The following is a 25782-nucleotide window of genomic DNA, read 5'->3' as shown; positions in this document are numbered from 1 at the left end:
CACACCAGAAACCACTGTGGAGAATGGCCTGAGCTTGCATTTCTCAACTGCATAAGGGAACAGCTCCAGTTTTCACCAATTTGCAGCTGGAGCTTGGTATTTAACTAATGCCAGAATAGGGCATTACACAGAAGCTTCCTTAGGTTCCCAGGACACAGCAGTTTTATCAAAAGCACTGGAGAACATTAGGCTACACCAAACTAAATTAAACAAACCCCTCTGGATTTTAACACTAAATCTTTGATTTTATCACGAAATCTTTGATTTGACTTTATAAAAAAAAAAAGCATTCAGTAACGCACCTCACATAGCAGCATGCTAGCAGTATACATGTACATGTATTAAGAGTATCTACTATGGTTCTAAATACTCTGTATGAGAAGATTACCTGGTAAACGTGTGAGCTATATGGAAGTCTCTAGATACTATACCAATGTTACCTTAGAACAATTTGCAAGACAGAGCTTTACCATGGTACAAATTATTTCCGCAGCAATCTGAACAGGACTGACAGCAAGATGAGGACTCTCAGTGGTTTTGATGAGAATAAATCTTAAGTAGCACTATTTTAATCAAATGACTCATGACATGTTCAACAGCAGATTCTCCGATATTACCACGAGAAATCTACTTAAAAGACAACACTGCAACAGCAAGTCATTCAAGTGACAGCAAGGAAAAAGCACACAACTTTATTGCAAGGATACCCGTACCAGATGATCTTATTTCAGAAAAGCTTTTTATGCTTCTCAGAGCCACATTTCAATGTTCATTCTTATAACAACTAAAACACATCTCGACTATTTTCAAGGCAGAAATATTTAGTCAGCAGTGCATTCCCCACAGAGCAAACACACATGCACAGCCACCAAGATTTGTCCCCAAATGTGATAGGTTTTAAATTATGGAAGAACTTAAAGAAAATATAATGTATGCATATATAAAATACACAAGATTGATCCTTATGATTTATTAAAAGGAACAAAATAAACATATAAGGTTAAAGAAAAAAGGACGCGCTAATTGCAGATTGATATGGATATCAGGCTTAAGATGAGCAAGACATTTCATGCCATCAATTTATATCACATTTTCATTTAATTTGTGAGGCAGAAAAATACAACTGGGGGTTAAGACTTTCCTTTCACTAATGCCTTTTTCATGAATAATAATTTAGTAATACATACTATCGTACATAACAATTCAGCAAGTCATTCAAATATGCCAGAAAGTATACACTTATTGAAAGACAATGAATTAAAAACAGAGTAATCTTTGCTTCTTTTTTCTGTGTAAATGCAAAACACATTAAGCCATTGCATCATGCCAGCCAACTCTTAACAGAGGAAAAAAACAAGCAATTCTTTTTGTTTATAGCACACAGAATGGTTTCTGTGGACTTTTAAACCCATCAAAACTTGCCACTTATATACAGAAAATTTTAAAGCAGTGTTTTTAAGTGCTAACATAAGGTACACTTCTTAAGCTACTTTTTTTTTTTTTTTTTTACTGTCATTGTAAGAATAATCATGAGACAACAATAGCAAAAGGCTCAGAAGCACAAGATATATAATGATATGAATACCTTTTACTTTGCTCTTGTATGATAATATGCCTTATGACTTATTTCCCCTGAACTTTTCTGTGTTAAAATAGGCCATATATTTAATCTAGCTGAAAAAAATCTGAGGCAGAACTCTCGCTGTGCAGATACCTGTCCATATAAATTAAAATTCAGGATGTGGCAAAGTCAGAAAGGCATACAGCTCTAACAGCTAAAAATGGGGGAAAAAAAAGCCAAACACAACCCTTTACGATCAAACAACAGCATTCTGAAGAAGCACCTTCAATTTTAATTGTCCACCACTAAATTACCAAAGATGATGCATTCTCTATCAGATTTCCTTGCATGTCAGACAAGCAAGAATCTACAAGGGGCTTTTTATCAATGTTATAATTTAGCTAAGAACAAGTTCCTTGTCCTGTTAAACAGGCAAATAAGAGATTATAAATATGAAAGGCAGGAGAGGGAAAGCTGCATCTTAGCATGTACTTTCTAGCAGCATTTTGCTTTTGTGGTATATTCTGTTTGGTTTGGTTGGTTTTGAGTTTTTCTTTTTGACTTTTTTTTTTTTTTTTAAACCCTTGACTTCCTTAAAAAATAAAAACTATTCAAGTAAATAGGTATGGCAGGAGATCCATGCCTTATTTTTTTTGCCTTCAAGGAAGTAAGTTGTTAAATGAGGGCTCTCATTAGTCAGACAATCTACCAGTGGGTAAGCACGTGTCTCATTTTTGTTACCAAAATTAATGTAAATTTTCTTCAAAATTTCTTTGAAAGCACTGCATGCTCCTGAAGTTGCTTCAGTTGATCAACCGTTAGCTGCCTGGTTCGTCTTCATAGTTCCTTCTTAAATACAGGATTGCATTTGCTATTCTCTCTAGTTTCCTGTATCACCTCTGACTCATTAGTTCCAGTAAAAATCTTTGCTACTGACCTCCAATTTCACGTCCCAATTCTTTCAGAATTCTCTGGGGGGAAGAAAAGGATGAAACTGTACAAGTTCCAGGTTCTTCAACTAAACAGTCACCTCTTTTCAGTCTGCTCGTTCAGTACAGAAAAATAAAATTTTCTTTTTCCAAGCCCTGTCTCTGATCAGACATCCCATTTCCCATTCAATATTCCTTATACATGTCCTGAAGTAACATATTAATTTGCATTTGGAGTCATTTGTAGACACTCCCCAGTCTTCTGTGCACAGTAACCCCACTTCTTTCTTTCTCCTCCTTTCAATTTTACAGCAATGTGCTCAGTTTGGGAGAGTAACATTTTACATTTTATTCAATATTCTTTGAAAGATCTAACTAAATTTCACAATAATAGCTTTATCACAATACTTTCTGACCTTTAGATGAAACTAAGATTATTCTCTCTCATATAACAAGATTTTAAACTAATTATCTAAATCTGACATTCATCCTACCAATTTTCCTTCCTTCATTTGAATTTATGTATCAGATTCTAAACATCCTTCACACATAAGTCTTTAAGCTGTTCAATCCTATGGAATTCTCCTTCTAGCTCTTTTAAGCTTGCTCCTGTAGAAATTTTCTGTATAGAATTATTTAGCAATTTATTTAACGGCTTTATACTATTAATTGTGACTTAAAAAAACAAAGCTATAAACTTAGCATTTTCAACACACTTTTCATAAACTAGTCATGTTGCTGTAAAGTTGATTTCATTAAATTCTTGAAATAAATTAGGATTAAGATAGGTATTAATGATTAATTTTTATCTGTTTTAGCCACATAAAATGAATATGCCTAAATTCTCATATATTAGTGTTTTCTATATAAGTACTTAAAATAATTTATGCATAATATTAAGATATGCATAAATAGAAATCTGTATGACAATTTATTCTTGTTTCTAGTTATTCCTCTGTGTTCATTAGTGGCCTGTAGTGGTACAGCAGATTACTGGGGCACGTGGTCAGGAGCCACATACACTGACTCTTTTTCATTCGGTCTGCCAACTGTGCTTAAAGGGGCATTTACTGAAATCAGAAGCAGAAATAGTTGAGAAGAAAAAAGCAGGAATAATCTTTGTGTAGAAAAATGTAAGACCCAGAAAAGCTTATGACTTTTTTTTTTTTTTTTTTTTTTTTTTTTAAGAAAAAGTTTAGACTGAAGTAAATAAGCCAAGTGGACATGCATAAGCCAACACAGCCACCTTCCTGTTCTCTCCTTCATGTTTTTTTGGAAGCAATTAGATTACTTTGCTGTAAAGTTCCATAAAATATAAGTTTTCCAAGTCACACAGGGGGAAAAAAAACGCTTTAACTAGATAGGATAAACAGCTAGGACCGTGAATTCAATTGGCAGGAAGTCTGAAAATTCCACATTAGAAAGGCTATAAAGCAACTGTAAAAGAAAAGGATTTAAGTGAAAACAAAGAAACTGGAATTTCAAAAAGCATACACTGAATAAAACAAGGACAAGGCAGAGAAATCAAGAAAATAATAATTTGCTCCCAGAGCAAACAAGCACATTATTAATAGCTTTATTAACAGTGGCATACTTGCAGCGATTTTGTTCTGTTGCTGTCAAGTGTTACTGAGTACTGCAATAGGGAAGTTTATTGCAATGATAGCTACGTAATGCAATGTAAAGGGCTCCAACTCTGATTAAAAGGCTACAAACTCAGATTTCCTTCTATTTTCCTCTGAGAGAGGGATCAGAAGACAAGCATGTATAATACACTATCTTAGTACCGAAAAAATAAATTAGCATGCTTCTAATGGTGATAACGTGTATAAAACCGAACTAGACATACAGGAACACAAGAAGAAAAAAGTAAGCATGAAATCATACAAAGCCATAGCATGAAGAAAAAGCTATTCAGAAATAACTTCCACAGGAGAAGCACCAGCACATATGGACACTATTTCTAAGAATCATATTTTATTGTCTTTTTAAGAAATATATCTTAAAAATGATACAAACAAGGCTTCACAGCTACTACCTGGAAAAAAAAAAAAAAACAAAAAAAAAACCAAAAACACCACCACCATACTAAGTGTCTATACAGAACTACCACAATCACATACACAAAGTTAAATGATACTGTGCTTAAGTGTATTTTGAATATTTTCTTTAGTTATTCCGTTGCCTCGTAACAGACTATACGTAAAATATTGTAATCAGTTAAAATAGTATCTCCCGCCATCACTTAACATGCCTAGGAGGCTTCAATTCATTCTGCTTCGCATTACTGTAGATCATTTAACTATCAGATATTTGGGAAACACTTTGCATTCTGCTCAACTCCACAGAGAAGAACTTTAAAACAGTATCACAGCTTTTATTTAGCATTAGCTGTATCGCAGTATATCAGCAATACCTAAAAGCTCACATCAGATACGGCTTTCAACTGCCAGAATAAAGATAGCTCCTGCCTAAAAATAGAGCAATGTGTAAACAGAAGGCACGAGATGCCCTCTTTTTCATTTTTCTTTAAATTGTTCCCAAACAAGCCCTTTCATCTGCATGAATCAATTTGTCTAAGGCGACGTCAGCCCCCACCCACATCTTCAACTTCACAGAACTTCCTAGTAAAGGAACAGAGCAATTCCCAAAATTGCCCCCTCAACAAACAAACACAAACAACAACAGACCAAACAGTTCTCTTATCTTGTCCATATTTTTAGGACAAGTCACTAATGGAAAGACACGGGCTGCTTGGACAGGTGCCTGCCACCACATAAACATATCACTTGGAAAATACTTGAAGTATTTCAGGTTTCTAAAATAATGAAACCTGTCACTCACACCTGAAAGGTGAAATGCATCTGACAAACACCTGTAACTTGCACCCTTGCCAATAGATAGCTACTTTTTAGAAGGATGTCACTTTAGCTTCACCAGAATTAGGTTGCCAACTATACAGAGTTTAACCCAAAATTAAATATACATTGAGGAAAACAGCCTCCGTTCTTATTCTGATAGAATTAAAACTACAGAACGAGGTAATTCAAACTTTTACTTATCAATGCAGAAGGCATGCAAATACCCTCAGACCATTTCTTCATTTTTTTGTGAGAGCAATCCTAAGGATGACAGTTGAAATGCAGACATGTAGTTCTGGACAACAGAGGTCACGTTTTCCATGAGGCCTTACTCTTCCATGGTACCATTTAATACAATTCTCCAGCAAGAGCCTGCCCTTCCAAATATTCCTGACATGCTGTTGTGATTATAGACAGTTTTATTTATGCTCTCATTCCTTCCAGTAAACATATATTCTAGGACAAAGAACTGAGAAGTCAGAGCAGTCGTATGCATTGCTCCAATCTCAACTAAAGCACAAGAGCAAGAAAAGACAGGCCTAACAGGGCCCCACAACTGGGCACGACACAGTTTTCATAGAAAAGTTTGCATGTTAACAGGCAGCTAGATTCGTAATAAATTTTGAAAAATAGTCACTCTGCTATGGAAGATGGGGGGGCAGGGTATAATGCACAGTATTGAAACGTAGTATATTTTGCTATCTTTGTGATTAACTGAATGCATATCCCAAGACCTTCCACTTGCAGCAGCTACTGCAAGTTCTACTGCCTTCGGTCAAGTTGATTTTCCACACTTAAGATGCACAACTGTTCTTGTTACTGACAAAAATGTTCCGGAATTTCAATAAAAATTATATTTACAAAGGGGTTTATATGTTATTAAACTAACAGCAGCATAGTCAACTCGTACAAGTTCTCCATAGTTCTGTAACAGTAGCCAAGACACTTGCAAAAAAAAAACAAAAACAAAAACAAAAATAAAAAAACACAGTAGGACAGTAGGCTAGGACGATCTTGAATTGCTCAACTGGCCAACATCATACTTAAATTTCTTTTCTGCTGTTGATTCAATAAAGAGGACACAAACTCTTCCGGGCACAACAATATGTTGAAAATTAAGATGATGTTCAGAGCCTCATCAAAATTTTGTTGACAGTATTTACAAAAGCAAAGCCTAACACTGGCATACCCTATTATAAAGTAATGTGTGGTTCTTTCAGAAACCTCTTGCAAGAAATAGAGAACTTTTGCTTACTGCAATCCCCAGAATGCTTCTCGAGCTAGGAGATGAAATATCCTCAGCAAGAACATCCAGGAAGGTTGCAGTATGCCTCTGCTACTGGAGGCTTTTGCTGATCTCTGTTCGGAGCAATGCAGATATGACTGAGTGTCGGGACAAGTAACTAAAGAACCTCTTCAAGTCCATTCCTGTCCTTTCTTCAGGGATTCTCTGTCACCATAAACCCTGAAATTTCAGATGGTCACTTCCTGAAAAGCAAACAGAACTAGCTCTATTCTGATCAGGCCATGTGCATTTAATGCTGTCCAGTAGCCGGCAAACAGCAACCTTTGACACACCTAGGACACCAGTCTCAGCTATGATATGCTTATCACTGAACAAGGTTTAGTGTCCTAATCATCCTGAATTCTTAAGAATGTACCTCACATCATTATGCTTACATTTTAAACAAGGCAGCAAGCATTTCTTTACTAATAAAAAAATATACTAGTCTTGCTACAAAATGCCCTTTCAGGATACCTAATGTATCCTTCATTTCCTGAAGTTTGCAGAAATCTTTTCAGACAGCAGATGTTTCTGGAGCAACCTGACTACTAGAGCATGACGAAGACAGAGAGATGTGCTTCCTCGGTTGTTCTTCTTCACATACACACACTGTTAATCCCATTATCAGCCTGTTAAAGCAGTCTTTTCTGAGAGTTGTTATTCATAAAAGTTACCCTGTTAATCTGGAATGAAGATGGCTATGGGTGATGAGCCTAAGGACTACCTGCTATGATTAAGACTATTCCACACCAAGAGAAGTTTGCTAATCCGTTCATAAAGAAGAAAGGGCATGGAGGGTAGCAATGAATGCCAACAGTACCAAGAGAGTTATTTCAGAGGTACAGTCTAAAGACAGTAGAAGAAGGTCAGAATACTACTAGTCAGAGCTTGAACAGAAACCACTAAATTCACTTTGCATTTCAAACGCAATTGTTGCAGTATTAAGATGACCTCAGACTTATGGCAGTAGGAAGGAAAAAGGGGAAAAAAAAACAGGAATGGGACTGGTCTTTGTACATACACACAGACCATTAAATTTCCAGCCAATGTTTCCATCAGCAGGAGACAAAATTGCTCACATAAATGCATAATTATGAGTATTTCGTTTTTGCCAACCACACTCAAACCAATAATGAACCTCTTCAAAACAGCATTACTGCACATTCCTAGGAGTATGCTACATATACATGTATGTCTGAATATTAAAGCTTCCTTGTCCCTACCACCAACTACTGAAAGTGAACAGCAGGAGTGGAATTCTCAAGCCTTTTGAATTTCGCTTTTTTTAAAAAACATTACTTCAGAAACAGGAAAATATAATCTCAGGTGATCTAATGGCTTAATAGATTTATGAAAGAATCACTGCAACCCCTATATATGAAAATCAAAAACCTTTGCTGCTCTTTTCAGTGAAGCAGAAGCTTATGCAATTATAGCCTCACTGCTAGCTGTTAATGGTTGATAACACCCCAAATTTCATATCAAAACTAACTTATAGCATTTACAGACCTTGATGATAGTCCACCCTCACAATTATCCCAATATACTCAACAGTGCATCCAACATGAATACTGACAAAAATGTATAAACATGCTAAGAATAATAAAAGCCATTACTTTTCATCTGGGTGCGTGTCTGTGAATTTGCCTTTAAATTAAACAAAGGGGAAACAAAACCTTTAGGATTGTCAAAACAGGACATGCTGCTAGTTACAGATAGCAACATCCTACAGATCTCCATCATCATGCTGAAACCCGCAATAAAACAGTAAACATCTTCCTGTCTTAAAAATTAGTGTCTTGACTATGACAGAGAGAATAGAATAGTCAATGCTAAAACACACAGCCATCCTAAAGCATCCTATTCACCAATATACTGCCATTGCAGTTTTTTGATAAATTTGTCAAAATATAGTCTGAAAATGTAATAAAATTATTAAGTTCATGTCTTCATTTAGATCATATCTTTCACAAACTGTATCATATCTTCACAAATCAACCCATTTATTTTCCATTTTTTGAGATCGCATCTTCAGCTAGTGCTTTAAGCAGCAATATCTGACCTATAATTTTGCTGTTGGTTGGAAAAAGAAGTGAAGAATATCATGGTATGCAACACAAAAGCAATACATCTTCCTAAAGAATGTTCCAATTACTAAGAACTCATCTGGAAAACAAAACTATACTTAAGAGTAATGCTTCCAACATTCAACTTAGAAAAACAGCGCATCTTACCCCCTGTTCCAAGAACTTTCAATAGTTCAAAGTTTTCAATGCCAACTTTCTCTGCGTGGCCTGTCAAATTCGCTGAAGGGAAAAAAAAAGAACATGTCAGATATGTAATACACTGAAACATCATTTTGACATATTACTGTAGCTTCAGTAAACAAGTTAGTAGCTGAATGAAATAAGCAACACTAAGCGGACATTCCACCAGCATACTGTACTAGAAAATGTTGCTCTCCTGTGCTTTTCAATTTCTTGCTCCTATTGATCTTCACAGAATCCAAACTGAAGCCCCCCCAATCCAAACTTCTGCTCCAAACAGGTAATGTGATCACATTGCTCAGGGGCACAACCAGTAGAGCCACCCCAAGGACTAAACCCACAATGTTCCCTGGGCAGACTGTTTCAGATATTTAACCACCCCCACCACAGTAATGTTTTCTTTCCCTAATATAAAACCGGCATTTCCCATGTTCCAGATTGTTTCTGTTATCTTTCATCCCATCACTGTGCACCACTGAGAAAAGTCTAGAACCACCTTCTCTGTCATTTCCAGTCACAGTTGCAGACAGCAATCAGGTCTTCCTTAGCACCCTGAATACTGTCATGTCCCTGGATTATATGGTGCTTGGGATGACGTAAAAAGAGCTCCCACCATTATGAATTATTAAATCTAAAAGGCTTCCTGCTACTACTGAGAGGGAAAGACCTTGAGCCTACTAGACCCACACCTGTGGAAAAAACAAGGCTGAAACAAAGTTGTTTCCTTTGCTGGAGAGTTTGGAAGGAGAGGGCTCCACATTTATACAAATCTATGCAACAGAGTATTTTTTGTCTAACACATTTTTCTAAGGATGGCAATGAAGAGCCCTATTTAAAAGAAAGTGGGTTTTTTTGTGTGTGGTTTTTTTTTTTTTGCCTTTATAAGTTGCTGAAAGAAAGCCTTAAGCAGCTCCAATCTTTTCCATCTTTCATTCCTACCATAACATTCACCAGCCATTTGTATCAACGTGACTGCAGCACATGCAGCAAAACTGTTCAGTGAAATGATCCAGATTAAAAGCAGCAAGCCAAAAAAGTAAAGAAGTTTGATTATTCTAAGCCAAGTTCAGTTCCTGATCCACTTAAATGAGCAGCTGCATAAACAGTTTTACTAGCACAATTAAGGATGCAGCACCAAGCAGCAGAAGCTGCACAGGCTGTCATGGCTGCTAAAAGAATGCCTCGCAAAGTAGCTTCATGCCAAACTGTATGGCTAAAGGCTAGTTAAAAAAAAAAATAAAAAAAAAAATAAGGAAAGATATGCAAGGAGCTTTCAGTAGCAGCAACACAGATTTCAAGTATGAAGATCTCTTAACCATAAAAGGAAAACTTTGACAGGAGATGATGAAATTAACTTATCCCATTCATCAAAGCACAGTAGAATTTGTTATATCCCAGAAGATTCATCAAGACACTGAGCTTTCTGAATTCATTATCGCAATTTAAGTTCACCATTCACCAAACTGTAGTAAGTCAATGGCTCAAAACAAATAGAAAACTAAGCTTCAGAAAGACATCTCTGCAAAGAGCAAGTATCAAAAAAAAAAACACCACTAAACAAGTGAAAAAGCAAATTCATAACTTGTTCCAACAATCCTAGGAATCTGTACACATATACAAAATGCATCTAGTGGGGATGGGGTAACATTAGTGCTCTCATGCCAGGCACCGATGAAATCTCCTCTGAAGTATTACTTTCAATTCCTATCATTCATTTTTGCAAGGGATTAATCAAACTTAGAGTAAGTGCAGACAGAGCACTTGAAATTATTAGGAGATTAGAAAGCCTAAAAGAGCTTTCAGATTGTTTTCTTGTACAAATAGAAGCATACATAACAATGACTTTTGCAAATCTGACGGAATCTGCAAGTTATTCTAATATTATATGCAATAAAAAAAAAAAACAGATCAAATAAATTATTATTGGAACTGATCATAAAAATAGCACTTTTCTATTTTAATAACAGGTAGTAGGCAAGACTTAGTACCAGAATCGTCAACAGATCAATTATTATGCATCACGTGAGTTGAACTGAAGCTTGCTGGACAATTTTCATGGCAAACCAAAAAAATACTGTTCGTAGTTCTACATCACAGTCAGAAGTCAGCAGTGAGCTGTACCCATCTACCAAGAGAGGAACAGCAGGTAAGGCAAAGCTAGACTGAGTGAATATCTGTAACAACTTCCGCAAGTCACGTCACACTCAGGAAGCAATCTGTCTTGGAGCAGCTGAATATTACATCCTACCTTTCTTAGCAAGCACTGACAACAGAACTCAACAGTCAGTTTCAAAACTGCATTTCCTACCAGGGACAACAGGAGTCATGAAGTGATCTGAAGGAGACCAGTGTCAGTGGCCACAGTTTTAATGAAGCAGCAGGTGTCACCGAATAGATTCAAGACAGAACTTCTCTAGACACTTGCTAAATGAATGCTGGACTCAGACTAGTAAGAAACATTTCACTTCCATTATGCAGCGATCTGCCATTATGGAGTACTCCAAAAAGGTTTTTACCATCTCATATCCTTTAAGAGCTGTCAGCAGAAGGCTTTATAATTAAATGCTCTTCTAGAAGGAGAAACAGTCATTTAGTGCTGCTGTGTTCTTGGAACTGAACAAGAAGATTGAGAGAACAGAACAGAGCAACACTCACCAATAACACGCCAAAGATTTGTAGTGCTGTAGAGGCTATAATCCTAAAAAAGAGAACAAGTCCTGAACTCTGCCCATTAATTTGAGCTAACTATAAACTCAGTTTAACTCGTATTCCACATTCAATAACACCAGCAAAACTTTTCCCACTTTTGTAAGATTAAATAGCTGTGACAGTAAATAGTTGAATGATGATTAGTTTGAACTATTATGTACTTGGTCCAATGGGAACCATAATTTTGCACTATCCACTTAATCCCATTTTACTTCAATTTAGAATGTTTAATTGCTTTAAAAAAAAATAGAAAGAAATGCCTTGCAAGTTATTGTAACTTTATTTTCATAACAGAAATGGAAAACAATATAACAAATAAGCATACTTCCACCATTAAAAAAAAGTCCCACCTCGTTATTTTTACATTATACTGAGGAAAATAGCCATCCCACAAGACCAGAAGGCAAAGAAGAGCTGCATAACACACGGAAGTATGATAGAGCACTTGGGACACACAAACTCTCTCAGAATTACTCTCCATGAAGAAAAGCAGAATTATCCCCTATCTTAAATAAAATAAAAACATTAATAATAAGTCTTCAAAGCTACAGGAAAAGATTAACAATTCCCCCAGACAGCATTTCTCCTAGCACTGCCGTGCCAGGCAATGGCTTGATCCAACAGCCTCTGCACTCAGTGCACATCCAACAGTCTCGGCACTCAGTCCCTCTCTGAAGTCATCAGCCAAGAAATGCAGGCTGAAGAGCTTGTGGTGCCTCCACCATGTTCTTTCCAGAGATGCTACTAGAGCAGTTCTTTGCCATCATCTGCTGAAAGTAGATGCCCTTTTTGACATTGAGATGTGGCACAGCTTCCCCAGAACTACAGTTGCCATACTGATACTTCCTTGAACCTGCTTTAAGGAGTGTAAATCCCAAAGATCAATTTCATATTCACCAGCCAGTCAGTGAGAACCCAAATGGCCACTGCTGAAAACTTTTCATGAGGACTGCTTTCACAATTACAAGGTAACAGCTCCCAGGAGTCTGGAAACAGACTTTTTTTTCCTCCGTGCCCTTTTTCTTCAAATGCATTGACAGATTAGCTGAAAGGTACAAAGGAAGGGAACTGAACTTGGACATGAAGAAGGTACTGCCCAAGTCAATAGGACAAGAGTTTCTCCACAAGCAATCTGAAGCTACACATGGCACAGCAGTATAAAAGACAGCGATACCTCAGGAACAAAAGAAAACAGCACAAGTAGCAGGATCACAGCACATTCTAGGAGACAAGCTAACTGCATAGGTACACAGTTAGGAAGTTTCTATTTACAGATTTTCTGTGGTATGCAGGTGATGGTTACAGCAAGATACAAGTGATCAACCCAGAAAGAGAGAAACAGACTGAAAGGCCAGATGTAACAGCCAACCATAAAAACAAAAAGGAAATAATGGTATCAGTCCTGGTCATCACCTCTGAAGAAAGCAAATGTCTAGAAAGATTTCCACTGTGAAGACAAACCTCCACATGCAGGGACACCAAAGCAGGAAGATCAGTACTGCTGTTCTCACCTCTGGGGAAACAGAGCAGTCTGTGACTCTGGGAACCAGGACAACCTATTTCTGCTTGGTGGAGTATCTGCAGATAACACAGGAATAGGCACTGTCACCTGAGCAATACTTGAACCTTGAGATGGCCCAGCATGAATGGAGAACTGTGCGAGGTGGGACTGAGTAGTGACTCTACTTGTTTTAAACTGCATTTTTATCATCTTAATAAATAAAAACAGCTGTTGTTGAATTATTATTTAAGTTAAATCTGGTATCTCCTCTGTTTCTACACTCCATGTCTTACAGGTTTTGAAGCAGAAAGATGAAACTGGAGCCTCCTCTACTGAATTAGATCAAGGAGCCTTTAAAGACAAGCTCTGCCTGAAAGCTGCAACTTGTCTCTGCTATTCTCAGCAACGTGAGACCAGCTCTGCTGGTTTACTGAACAGAACCATGAACCTCACACACTTTAAGGCAGAGCAGAAAAAGCAAGAAGGAAAATAGGATAGGAGAAAATCTGTTGCATTTCAGATTACCAAGTGTCTGAAGCCTGGTGCCATGATCAACTTGATTCTAAACCATTGCTTCAGGGAACGGCCCACCTCTACCCAAGGGAACTGATCTAACCTTTTAAGTCACAGCAACAAACAACAAATGCTGGTTTTCAAAGTTGAAGGAACATAAAAATCAAGATCATCCCTTAGTCAGAGTCAATAGTGGATGTTTTGCCTTGAAATTGACCAAAACTCACATATTCTTGGGCAAGGATTGGAGAATGGAGGGATGCAACAACACCAAAAATAAATAAATAAATAAAACAAAAATCCCAAACACAAACACATAACCAAAACCACACAACTGTTGCTCATTAGACACTGATGAAAATGCATCTAAGATGTTGTACTGTTTTTCTGCTATGAATATGAAATTACATTTCGATTTTAACTTGTTATAACAGCTGAAAACTATTTGTGAAGGGAATTGAAAAATATTCCACAGTCCTTTAAATCTGAAAGACCACCACCAACTAATAATCGTCAGGTCACTGAACAAGGGTATCATTTAATCAGGACAAGGAGCCATCACACAAACTTTTGTTTCAAAGGACACCACCTCAAGGACTACCTACGTTTCTCTTAGGTTAAAAGAAAAATTAAAGTAAAAATAAAACATGCCTACAGTTCTGAACTCACATCAAAGAAAAGAAAATAGAACTCATGCTACCCTGAGCTCTAGAATCACAACTAGGGTAACGGTGGTGACAATTGTTCATCATCTGTATTACCAGATACTTAAGGACAAGGCCATTTGAGCTGAAAAATATTCAAGACCTGAAAGCCATTGATACTATTCTAGGAGGCCTGGAAACCAAAGCTTTACACAGCGAAAAGTAACAAAAACCTTTGGAAGTATTAGCTAAGTGTAACACAGTATGTGGAAATCCAGAAGTGTGAAACGCTGTGGGAAAGACAACAGGAAAACAACATAGCCATGATTAACATGGACTGGGGCTGCAGAAGACTATCCCACCACAGTTATCGTTTGTACATCAGAAGCTGCAATGAACGTACAAGTGTGGGTATCTGAGATTAACACTGCAGACTGACAATAGTCTGAATCGGAAAATACTCCATGTTAAAATCCATTTGCATTCATCAGCAGTACGCTTTTGCTATTACAGAAGTGATTGAGCTATGAGGTCTGTCATTACTGTACGATGAATCACTATGAGGTCACCAAGATTCAACCCCAAAGCATCTCCATCATTAACTAGAAGCTCAAAGCGCAGTAACTGTATACATCATGTAACAGCCAAAAAAATAAAGTAGTTAGGTAACATGCTAATGTATCAAGTTGCTATAATTGAACACCAAAGAATGAGTTGAAACAGCTAACTCAAAATAACAGCTCTCTAAAGACTGTGCATACCTTTTCAAACCAGAAGTGATATCCAAGAACAAGGTATGAATCAAATTTGGCCTTCTCTATCAACAGAGATTAGTATACCACTTCAAAGCAAGAAAGAAGGAAAAGAAAAGAAAAAGTCATGGGCTCTCTTTACAGCTTTAGAAGTAACGTATTGGCTTATGCAGGTAGTAACTAGGAAAGTTTAAGAATTATCTTCAAAATGATGCTCTCTCAGGTAAAGCTTTCATGACTAACTGTTCAAGCCAGCATAAAATATTTATAAGTGTCAACATTCACAATAGATCCCAAAACAAAACACAAACAACAAATAAAATGACTACTATGCAAGTCCTTCATTAACCAGGCCATCTGCCTTTCTACAAAACATGTCAGAAGCAGAGAGATCTTAACAGAGCTTGCACTTCATCATTAGGATTGTACAATAGTGCAAAAAAAGAACATTTACCAGAAGATATTGACAAATGATGCCAAGCAATGAAGGAGATCCAACAGAAATATTTATGTCAAGAACAGAGCTACAAATCACACCCTCAGACACCCAGGCTCTCACATAGGTTTAAGCAACTCTGGCAAGTGTTTTCTGAATTGTGTCTTAAATAAGAGCCTAAAATGCACTGAAGTGGCATATAAGGTTCCCAAATCTTTTGTGGAATCCAGCTTGAGCTTTTAAACCAACATATTTAAAATACTTCGGAACAAGTCTGAACAGCAGGCTGACTGGTAGTCCTCACCTAGATGAGACACTTCACAGAATATCGCTATTCTAAGCAAGGAGAGCTTAAAGGTAGCAGACCTTTTTATAGATCAATTCAGCCAGGCTTATTAGATTCCAAAGCCTGAAAAAAACAAACAGATCGATAGCCACTCTGCTCATTCATAATCAAAGCTGATTAAGTTACCAGAAGATAAATAACAGGAGATTCCTGGACTACAAAAAGCATCAATTTTGAAAGTGGAAAAACCAGAGATTTAAGTAGTATTAAGGAATATTCAAAAACTCACTCAAAAGCAATACCAGAGCACATATATCTCAGTGATTAAAAGAGAAAAGTTAAAAATATCTGAGCTATGAAATATTCAACTATTAGTATCTCCCAATATCTGAACGAAACACAGAATTAGTACAGTCAGATACAAAAACTGTTACTTTTTAAATGATACTTTGTGTAAGAATCTTTAAACTTTCATAAACATGTTTCCTTCTAAAAGTAAAAATAGAAAGAATACAGTAGAGGTGCCAGGTGTAGCTCCATCGCAGAGGCCGAATTCTCTATTTAACTCATGATTTCATCATCTTTTTTAGGCACAGGAATCTCCACAAGGCCTTAGGATGCAATATGAACAAACAACAAGCTATCTTACAGTTTAGAAATAAATCTATTCCAGTTTAAGTTCTCACTCAATAAAGGGTAACTGAGAATTTGTAATACTAAACCCTTCAAACAGCCCATGAGTTATCTTAAGCCTTTCATAGTTCCACATGCAATTATAAACGAGGCTGCTTGGCTCACGTGGAAGTTCCAAATTATCCTGCTGCTCCAAACTGTCTGCAGTGCCGCAGCCCATCGCTGTGCTGACTTCTGGGCTTCACATGCCTCTTCTCATGCCATACAGCACAGTCAGACAAAGTGCCCCCAAAAAATCCCAGTTTTCTCATCCTTGCCCCTCACTGGGCAATGCTGGAAGTGAACACACTCACTGCAAGATGGGCAGCCTCCCTGCCAGTCACATACACTGAAGTTTCAGGATCCTTTAATCCTTCCCTCCCCACCACCTCCCCGCCAAAATCAAGAACTATGAAAGAAGCAAACAGAAGTAGAAAAAAAAAAACAAAAACAAAAAAAACCTCACTGTTAGCAGTTCATTTTCTTCTCACTTTCCCACATCACAGCTCTTTCCTCTGCCCATATCCTTCCCCATCACACGTAAATCGTTCTCTAATAGGTTTTACGTTTCTCATTGTGCACTTCCTTCACACAACCAGGGAACAGAAAACATAAAGAGGCAATTATAGTATTTTTTCCACTGTAAATAATACATCTCTTCTTAGGTCTCCAAAACAGATGCAAAGCTGTAACAACTCTGAGGTTAGCCTTCAAGAATACAACCTTTTCCCTTATGAGATACAAGAAACAGATCATCCTGAAATTCTCATTTTCTTACTATTTTCACTGGAAAGCTTCAGTAACAGTCAGAGACAGTCACCAGTTCTTATCATTTGATCTTTGTTATGTTTTTTCTTTGACTTCCTGACAAGAGACGGGGATTCCACTTTCCCCACAAGCTCACTTCCTTCCCAGTATAAGCAAAAGGAGCTGGTGGCTATTCTGAAGTGGCTGAGTTGTGAGTTTCTACTGAAGAAAAAAAGGTTTTGTGTGACAATCTCTTCTGAAGATTAAGAAAAAAAAAAAAAAGAAAAAAAAAGTAAATCAGTTGCTAAATACATTAGGAAAAAAAATCACTATTAATTGAAATGTGTTCTAAAAGTCACTGCTGTGTCTAATCAGCAAAACAACCGACCAAAGGAACAATCACTAAAGCAAATGCATGTATACAGCTTGTCCACCAGTACGAGGAAAATCTGATTCTTTGCATCATTAAAATAAGAAATACATACACAGAGCAGTACTCAATCATTGTAACCTGGCAAAGTACATGGCATCTCACAGAGGCACTCAAGTGTTGTGCACCACAGCTCCTTCCCTATCACAGAACCAAACTACACGCCTGTGAACTGATGTTTTTTCAGCACTTGTTTTTTGGTCAAGCAATAGAGAATGACTTCCAGTGCCATAAGATCGTGGGATATAGACCCAAAAATAAGACAGATCCTATCAAAGACAGGATTTTAATTTCAAAGCCAAAGTTTAAAAGATGTCAAACCATGGTATGATAGGGTTAACAAGCAGCTGAGTGCTGCGTAGAAATAACACTACATATGCTGTAGCTGTGCATTTTCATATGCTGCAATACTGGCTTGAAGGTAACAGCAATCATCTGTTTTGTTCTTGAAGATACTCTTTTCATCTGAAATCCGAGTTTTATAGTGTGCTCACTTACTCACTTGACTGCAGTCGATGCCTGTCTCTAACCAGCTACATGGTTTTAAAGCAATTCCAAGACTCGAGTAATTACAAGGCATAACTACAGGTTCACCTGCACTTAGCTGATTTGAATAGCTAATTTTTCATGCTTTGAATGACTTTCTGTTATCAAGAGGTTCAAGCAACAACTTCCACAACATGAAAATGAGACACTCCCTTCTCAAAGAAGCCACTATTTCTACCACAATAGTACATTCTTCCAAAGCGCTGCGAGGACTGACCTCTTTTTCATCTGCCAACTGACAGCTAGTTTCGATATGCAACTCCGTAAATCATTCAATTAGTCACAGAGCTAGCAACATCAAAGAAAACACACAGAGGAGGGGAACTCTGGAATCTAAACAAATCACACATTAAAAGAATATTCATGGCGTACAACCTCAGTATTTTAAAGCAACAAGGATCCTACGGCTACAATTCCTGTTAGGCGTACCGTCACCCTCTTTCTCAAAATGAAGTGAAAATAATCGTGCTGCACGTTTTAAAACTGGGATGGGTTGACCCCAGCCAGCAGTTAAGCACCCACACAGCCAGACCCAGTACAAAAAAAAATAAATACAAAAAGCATCCAAAGTATCCTAGAGATTACTAATTGCCTATTTCTACACAAAAGAAAGCTGATAGCAACTTTTCTCTTCCAATTATCCCATCTCCGTGCTTTGTGTAGAGACAAGTTCAGAGACAATATCTTGATATGCCTTGCATAGTGATGACACTATTGACACCTTCAGGAGTAGGAGTCTCCCAGGAGTACATGACAGAGCAGCTCCCTCCTCCACCCTAATGTTCCAGAAATAGACAAGCCATTGCTAGAAAGCATTTTTCAGAAGCAGAGTTTTCTAAATACTTAATAAGGAGAAGAAAATGAGGAGGGAAGAAGCAACTGAATCCTACTACAGGAATTTCAGAAGCTTAAAACGAGACCAAGAAGCCCAAGATTTTTTTTTTTTTTTAATTAAAATCAAGTATCAGTACTTCCTGAATCTATAAAGCTTAAAGATCAGGACCAAAACACGTGTGTATTATGCTGTTAGACAGCTCTTTGTCTAGCGTCAGTGGATGTGTTTATTTTCAAACTATCTTTACACAGCTATCCTGCAGGGATATGTGCTGCCTCAACTTCTAGAAAATAGTTATCTAGCTATGTCTAGATTTCTATGGAGTAAATGTGTGTCGTATCCTTTCCCCTACACATTTCCCGCACACTGAAATCTAGCAATACCTAACAAGACAAATATGCATTGCACCAGTTCTTTTTTTATTACTATTATTCTTGAAAGAAGGAAACTACTGCCTCTTTGGTTTCTGCGCAGCTATCAGGAAGAGAGCCTTTTTTCCCCTCCCAGGCTGCAGTGATAGCTATGCTCCGCTGGGGTACATCTACAGAGCCCCTAGACCTGAGTGACTTAAAGCGGAGCATTATCAAAAAGACCTCAGCAACAGCATCTGCATTCCCAAGTGGCCCAGTAAAGCAAGTCAGCCACGTTAACCCAGGGGTGCTTGTCTCAAACTTTTAAGGTGAACATCACCCTACAGTTACTTTTACTTAATAATGGAGACAAGAGAAAAAGAAGGGGAGAGAAAAGGAATGAAGGTCATGTTTAATAGCACCTCCACTGATAATGAACAGAAAGAACATATAACCTGACTGCACGCTACATGCACTTGTGAATTTACAGTAAGTTCTAGATCTACTGCAGCAGTCAAGTTGCCTGGAAACTTCAGGGAAGCACAGAGTCCCTATTACAAATATATCAGGCTCTTCCATAACACAGCAGCATTTCCGAGAGGTCCAAGGGGTGGACGGCGGCTCCGGAGGGTCTCGGGGCAGGACGGAGGCAAAGCAGGCAGCGGGGGCTGAGCAGCCCGGTAGCCGGGCGGCTGCGGGCTGGCACGCTGCTCGCCCCACAGTTGCGAGGAAGAGGCGAGCTGTCACAGAAAGCTGCCACAGAGAGCTGCGGAATTTAGGACCGCGACAACCAGCCCCCCACCCACACCGGCAGAGCCACAGAAGTCCGAGGGACTGCTCCACACACCCAGGAGCCTGACCCGCGGCCCCGTGCCCCCTCCGGCAGCACCCACAGCACAGCGCAGCGGGACGGGGCTCGCACCCCCCCACACACGCCCAGCGGCCGAAGCGCCCCCCCCCAGCGCTCCTTCCCCCCTCTCCTCCCTCCATCCCCCCGGGGCTGCCCCCCCGGTCCCGCACAACTCTCCCGGCCCCTTCCTCCTCCTCCTCACCCCCCCGGGCCCGGCCGCTCCCCTCAGCGCCCCCGGCCGCCATTTCACGCCCCCCTCACCCCCGCCCCCCCCACTCACCGTTGCGCAGCTCGTGCCTGACGGTGAGCAGCGGCCGGGCTCCGTCCTCCGCCGGGCCCGAGGGTCCCTCCATGGTCCGGTCCCGGGCGGGGATTTTTAGTAATTTTTTTTTTTTTTGCTTTATTCTTTATTTATTTTTTCACTTGGCGGCGAGCCGGGGCCATAGGAGCTGGGTGAAATGCAGCCGGCGAGGAGCGGGGAGCGGGGGCCGTGGAGGCGCTCACACACTCACACACACATTCACACACACACACGTAGGCTGCCCTCCCCCGGCCCTCAGGGCCGGCCCATGTCCTTGCGGCTCCCCTCCCCCTCGCTCCGGCCGCGCTCCCCGCCCCGCGGCGCGGCGCCGAGCCCAGCCGAGCCCAGCCGAGCCCAGCCGAAGGGAGAGGGAGGGCAGCCCCCGCTCCTCGCTGGGCCCCCTCCCTGCCCGCCGAGCGCTGATTGGCCCGCGCGCCCGCGGCCCCCAGCGGCGATTGGGTAGCGAGCGGCCCGCGCACCGCCCCCCGCCCTTCCGCCCCGCGGCGCCTTCCCTCATTGGCTCGGCGGCTGCGCCAATCGTTGGCCCCGCCCCCCCGCTCCCCCCTCCCCACCCCTCTACTCCCTGATCTTGTTTGTAAACATTCCCGCCCGCCTCTCCCGCTCCCCCCGCCCTCCCCTGGGGGCGGGCGCTGCGTTGCCTAGGGGACAAGAGAAGGAGCCGATTGACCGCTGCGGCTGTCAATCATCCCAGGGAGCGGGCGGTGGCGCCCCGCCCTCGGGCCTGTTCCATCGGGCTGGTGGGCGGGGGGGGGGGGCAGCCGTGGGCCTCCCCACTCGCAGGGGCGGCGGGGGGGGAGCCGGCTGGCATCGCTTCCATGGAGGCGGGTGGAGGGGCTGTGAGGGGGGGACACGGCTCGGCTCGGCTCGGCGGCCCCACAAGATGGGGGCGGGAGGCTCCAAGGCGCTGCCGGGACCTTCCCCCGGGGTCGGGGGTGGGCTGGGGAGGGCCGTGGGGTGCGCAGGAGGTGGGAGGTGCTGGAAGGTAAAAACGGCCCCGGGCGGTGCCGGGTGGGGGCTCCCTCACGGGACCGGGGGTTTGTGGGGAGCTGGGGTCGGCTTCTTCTCTAGTGGTAGGGCCAGAGGGGATGGCCTCAGGTTCGGGTTGGGAATGAGGAGACATTTCTTCTCAGAAAGAGCTGTCAGGCGCTGGGACGGGGTGCCCAGGGAGGCGGTGGAGTCACCGTCCCAGGGGGTGTTCCAGGAAAGGTTGGACGTGGTGCTTGGGGACATGGGTTAGTGGGTGACATGGGGGCAGGGGGTGGTTGGACCAGGTGACCTTGGAGGCCTTTTCGTGCCTTAATGATTCTATGACTTTGGAAGGAGAGGTGTTTGGGGTGATACCAGGCCTCTCGATCTCACTTAAGCCTCTCGGTCTGCTGCGATGGATAAGCAGGCGGGTACACCCACAGCAGCCTGCGGCTTCCCCCATCCTCTGTCAGATTACACAAATTACTCTTCTTCTCAGTTCTTATCACCGTAATTCCCAGCTTGTTTCTTTTGAATGTCGTGTCATACACAGGAGCAGCATGCACATGCAGAGCCTCATTTTGGTACACTGGACATGAGTGAAATAAAATGTCTTCTGCTCAGCCTTTATTCACATTCCAGTATTGTGTTTTTCTTCGTGTGTGTTTGCATACATATACATACTACTTGAGTATTTGTACATACATACCCATGTTTCTACCATTTCCTGAGGAGAGATTGAACTATTTAAAGTTCATAGGAGCTTTCTACTATAGTATTACTTAAATACCACATCTTATTTTAAGTTCAGTTTAGTTTTGTTTGTTTTCAGAGGTTAAAATACCCAAGGGTTTTCTTTTATGGTATTCCTGGTTGAACTTTTTGAGGATGTTCTCTAGAAAACACTGCAGGAGTACTGCTGCGGTATTGGCCCATAGCATGTGGTACGCACCTAACTTAACTGGAATTGTCCATTCAGTTACTGCCTTCCTGACAGTATTTTATCAAGATTAAAAATATAGAAAGTTTGATTACAGAAGGTGTTTTCAAACTGAAAAAGCACCGATTGGCTAACTTTTGTCACTTTGTGTTAGAAGTGACATTGCAGTGTCTCAGTTGCAGCGATAGTAAATGTTACATTAGCGGTTCCCTTACAAAAGGGAAAATAACGAAAATACAAAATAAACAGATAAAGTTAATTGTTAAATTTTTGCATCTTTATAACTCATGGCTCCTTTCCACACCTAGCGGGAGTATCAGCTTTACTTCTGTAGAAGTTGCAACAGCTTCTGGTTATCCTTTGTCCTAGATGTTAGATCGTAAAGAGACTAGCACAATGTCATGCAGGGGCTCTGCTAGCCAGCGCTTTGGACTAACTGTCCCTGGCAGCCACAGAAGAGAGTAACTGAAATTTGACTCTGTTCTGTTCTTTACTAGCACTTAGTGTGAGTGGAGCTGGCAATGAATCCAACAGTTGCAAATAGTCTTGTTTTCAGATGGTCATAGCTTGACAGACTTTATCTGCTTATTTGCCTTGGGCTGAAATCTCTTTTCTCCTTTTAAATTTCAGGTTAAAGGATTTAACAACCTTAAAGAATGAGGTGAAAACCCCCAAAAATCTAACCAAGGTTAGTGATACATTATTGTATCTGCAGACTATGCTTATAGCAAGACAGTAATTACTCTGTATATTTAAATTCAGTTGTGACTGGGCTTGGAAAGTCATATTGCATGAGCTGAAAGTTCATTGTTGTCACTGAGAGACCTTCTGATTTGCTTGCACTTTGGCAAAAGTAAAGGAACAATATGGTTATTTCATCTAAAAAATTAAGATTTTTTCATAACATTATCTCCAGAATTAAAATACTGTAGCAGTAAGGTTCTCTCGTCATACCCAGAAACAGCAAAACAGTCCTACTGAATGCTTGAATATAATCCCACCTTTTGACATACATTATGACATTATGACAAAGGGACTGAAATCCTAAACCTCCTGTCTATTCCGTCAGTACAAGACTATGTTCAAGATTTCATTTCAATTAAACTTTTAGGTGCAATGGGGAATAAAACTCAGTCCTGTGCTTGATTTAAGTGTAGACCTGCTTTTAGTGGAATGGTCCAGGCATAGCGGGCTGGTTTCATTAACTTCATCACTTTTGTCTTTGAATCATTATCACTGTACTGGTTTCTGGCCTTGTGGTCATTTGTAAAAGGGCAGAGTTTTGTCACTGTTAAGGGTAGATAGGATTTACAGGTAGTTGGAAATATACAGGTTACATCTGTAGCAGTAAATAAAACAGAGCAAGATTCATTCTCTAGGTGTCAGGGCAGGTGACAACATGGCATAATTTGCAAGCATACAACTAAATTCTTTACTTTTCAAATCAGGGTGGCCTTTTCCATACTGCTTCCTGGATTTAGCGAGATTGTAAACAGTTACTGAGCCATGCTGGCCCCCAGTTTCTACAAGGACATTGAGAGGGTACTAGTCAGGGGCCCAACCATACCCAAAAGCACACCATCAGTCAGGAACACGGATAGTTGTGTTACAAGCACTCAGATTCTGCATTTGTCCCGTTTAAATAACTAACTGAGAGAGTCACAGAGTCAGATGAAGGAGGTAATTGGCTTGAGCCTGCAGCCAAAGAAGGCATGTGAAAAGTACAGAAACAATCATGGGCTATAGACCCACAGGGAGCCTAGAATGGTCTGTAACAGATTGCTTTATAGTTTGGAGAAGTAAAACCACCCTTGCTATGTAAACTGTACTTTTGGAAGAGCAGCTCAGAGTGCAGTATAACTGACTGAAAATGTTATTTGCGTTTTAAATAATACTTCAGGTGTGTGCAATAACACTGAACAAAAAAAAAAAAATACTATTTGGCATGGTTGAGCATTCAACAGATTACCTCTCCAGTGTTAAAACAAAAAGAAATAAAAACAATTAAAGACTATTGGGTAGTGAGGAGCCACTTGCCCTCTATAATGCAGATGTCTATTTTGTACATGGTATTTTTGAGTCATGCTGATACTCATGTGTACAATAAGAGCAGCCTGACAGGTCAGTCAGCCAACAGTTCAATGTTTGAGCTGAGCATGTGCTGCAAGTTTGGGAACATGGAGTAACAGAGTTCTAAAGATAGATGTCCCTTACCTACCCCACAACACAACTGTTCAGAAATATGTAGATTTACTTGCCATTCCTAATTGCAAAGAGAGACAGGAAAAAATGTTGTGGGAAATACCCACATGGAAAGATATCGCTGAACATTTAAGAAAAAGTATCACATTTCCTTTTGGGTTCGAAAAGAGCTGGTGTGCCAAGATGGTTTGAGAACTGAGGTGAAAATGAAATTGAAATGCTCAATATACAGACTTCTGAGAGGAAATGAGACAGAAAGAAAGAAGAAAATGAGTGCTGTAGCTGCATACTTCCAGGGTGTCACTGCTTTACACCATTGACATACTTGATTTACTTTCTCTCTGAAGAGGAGCTGCATATGAAAAAGGTAGTTTATATGGTGCTAAGGTTGAAGACATGTAGCACTTTCTTATGGTCATTGAATTGTTACAAAAATAGATGCTATTTTCAAAGTACAAATGTTGGAAAGCTGGATGATACAAAGTGTTCCCCATAATCACAGAGAACATTTGCACAGCGAGGGAAAAAGAGGATCCAATTTTGGAAAACAATAAATTAATTTAAGCAAGGATTCCCCAGGAAGAACATTCAGAACATGAAATGGTCTTTGGGTAAAATCTTAATGCAGTAAAGGTACTAATTCCTCGTTTACATATATTATCTGTATTTAACCATTTATTTTCCTTTTAAATCTGCATTTGAACACTTTGTGCTCAATAATTGTCAAAAAGTAAATAGGGTAGGTAAATATGCTGTTTTAAGCATTTTTGCATGCAACTGCTCCAGCCAACAGTTTTATCTCTCTAAAACCGCTTAATGTCATACCATGAAAGGAGAAGTTATGCTAAGCATCCATGCCTAATAATTCTTTTAACGGAAGTGGTACAGCTCTGTCAGGAAGTGGATCGTTTCTTGAAAGAGTGAATGTAAGTGATGAAGATGTGTCACTGATCCTAGAGTTACATCTTTACATGAAAATTTATTTCTGTGATTAAACTTAAGTCCTCTTTCAGTTAGTAATCATTTCTCCACTAAAAGTATATTTTTTCTTTGATTACAGTACACCTACTGTCCCTTCTGAAAGCAGTACTTTCAAAAGTTTGTTAAAAATCTCTATGGCTCTAGAAGAGAAACAATTTTAAATATGTTATATTACTTGTTTTCTAATGAGGAAAAGG

At 40.0% G+C, this 25782-nt stretch overlaps 2 protein-coding genes across 3 annotated transcripts in view; one reads left to right on the top strand and one right to left on the bottom strand.

The window, feature by feature from the left end:
• Positions 1-20775, bottom strand: part of RPS6KA5 (ribosomal protein S6 kinase A5) — a 92555-nt gene extending 71780 nt beyond the window's left edge. Inside the window, exons 1-2 of the mRNA XM_082760883.1 lie at positions 20455-20775; positions 8871-8942 (exon numbers count right to left, since the gene is read on the bottom strand). Coding sequence (XP_082617009.1) covers positions 8871-8942; positions 20455-20527 — 145 coding nt within the window. The 5' untranslated portion in view covers positions 20528-20775. The remainder of the gene's footprint in view (positions 1-8870; positions 8943-20454) is intronic.
• A 2261-nt stretch (positions 20776-23036) lies between these two features.
• The window catches only part of DGLUCY (D-glutamate cyclase), a 42224-nt gene continuing 39478 nt past the window's right edge, over positions 23037-25782 (top strand). The window contains exon 1 of one of the 2 annotated variants that reach the window (XM_082762666.1): positions 23037-23090. The gene's annotated coding sequence lies outside the window, so the exon portion shown is untranslated. The remainder of the gene's footprint in view (positions 23091-25782) is intronic. The other variant, XM_082762667.1, reaches the window with a different exon arrangement.

The sequence above is a fragment of the Aythya marila genome, assembly GCF_965140915.1.
Source record: "Aythya marila genome assembly, chromosome: 5".
In the NCBI taxonomy this organism is placed as follows: domain Eukaryota; kingdom Metazoa; phylum Chordata; class Aves; order Anseriformes; family Anatidae; genus Aythya; species Aythya marila.
The sequence above is the reverse complement of the archived record's forward strand: the minus strand, read 5'-3'. Positions and strand labels throughout refer to the sequence as shown.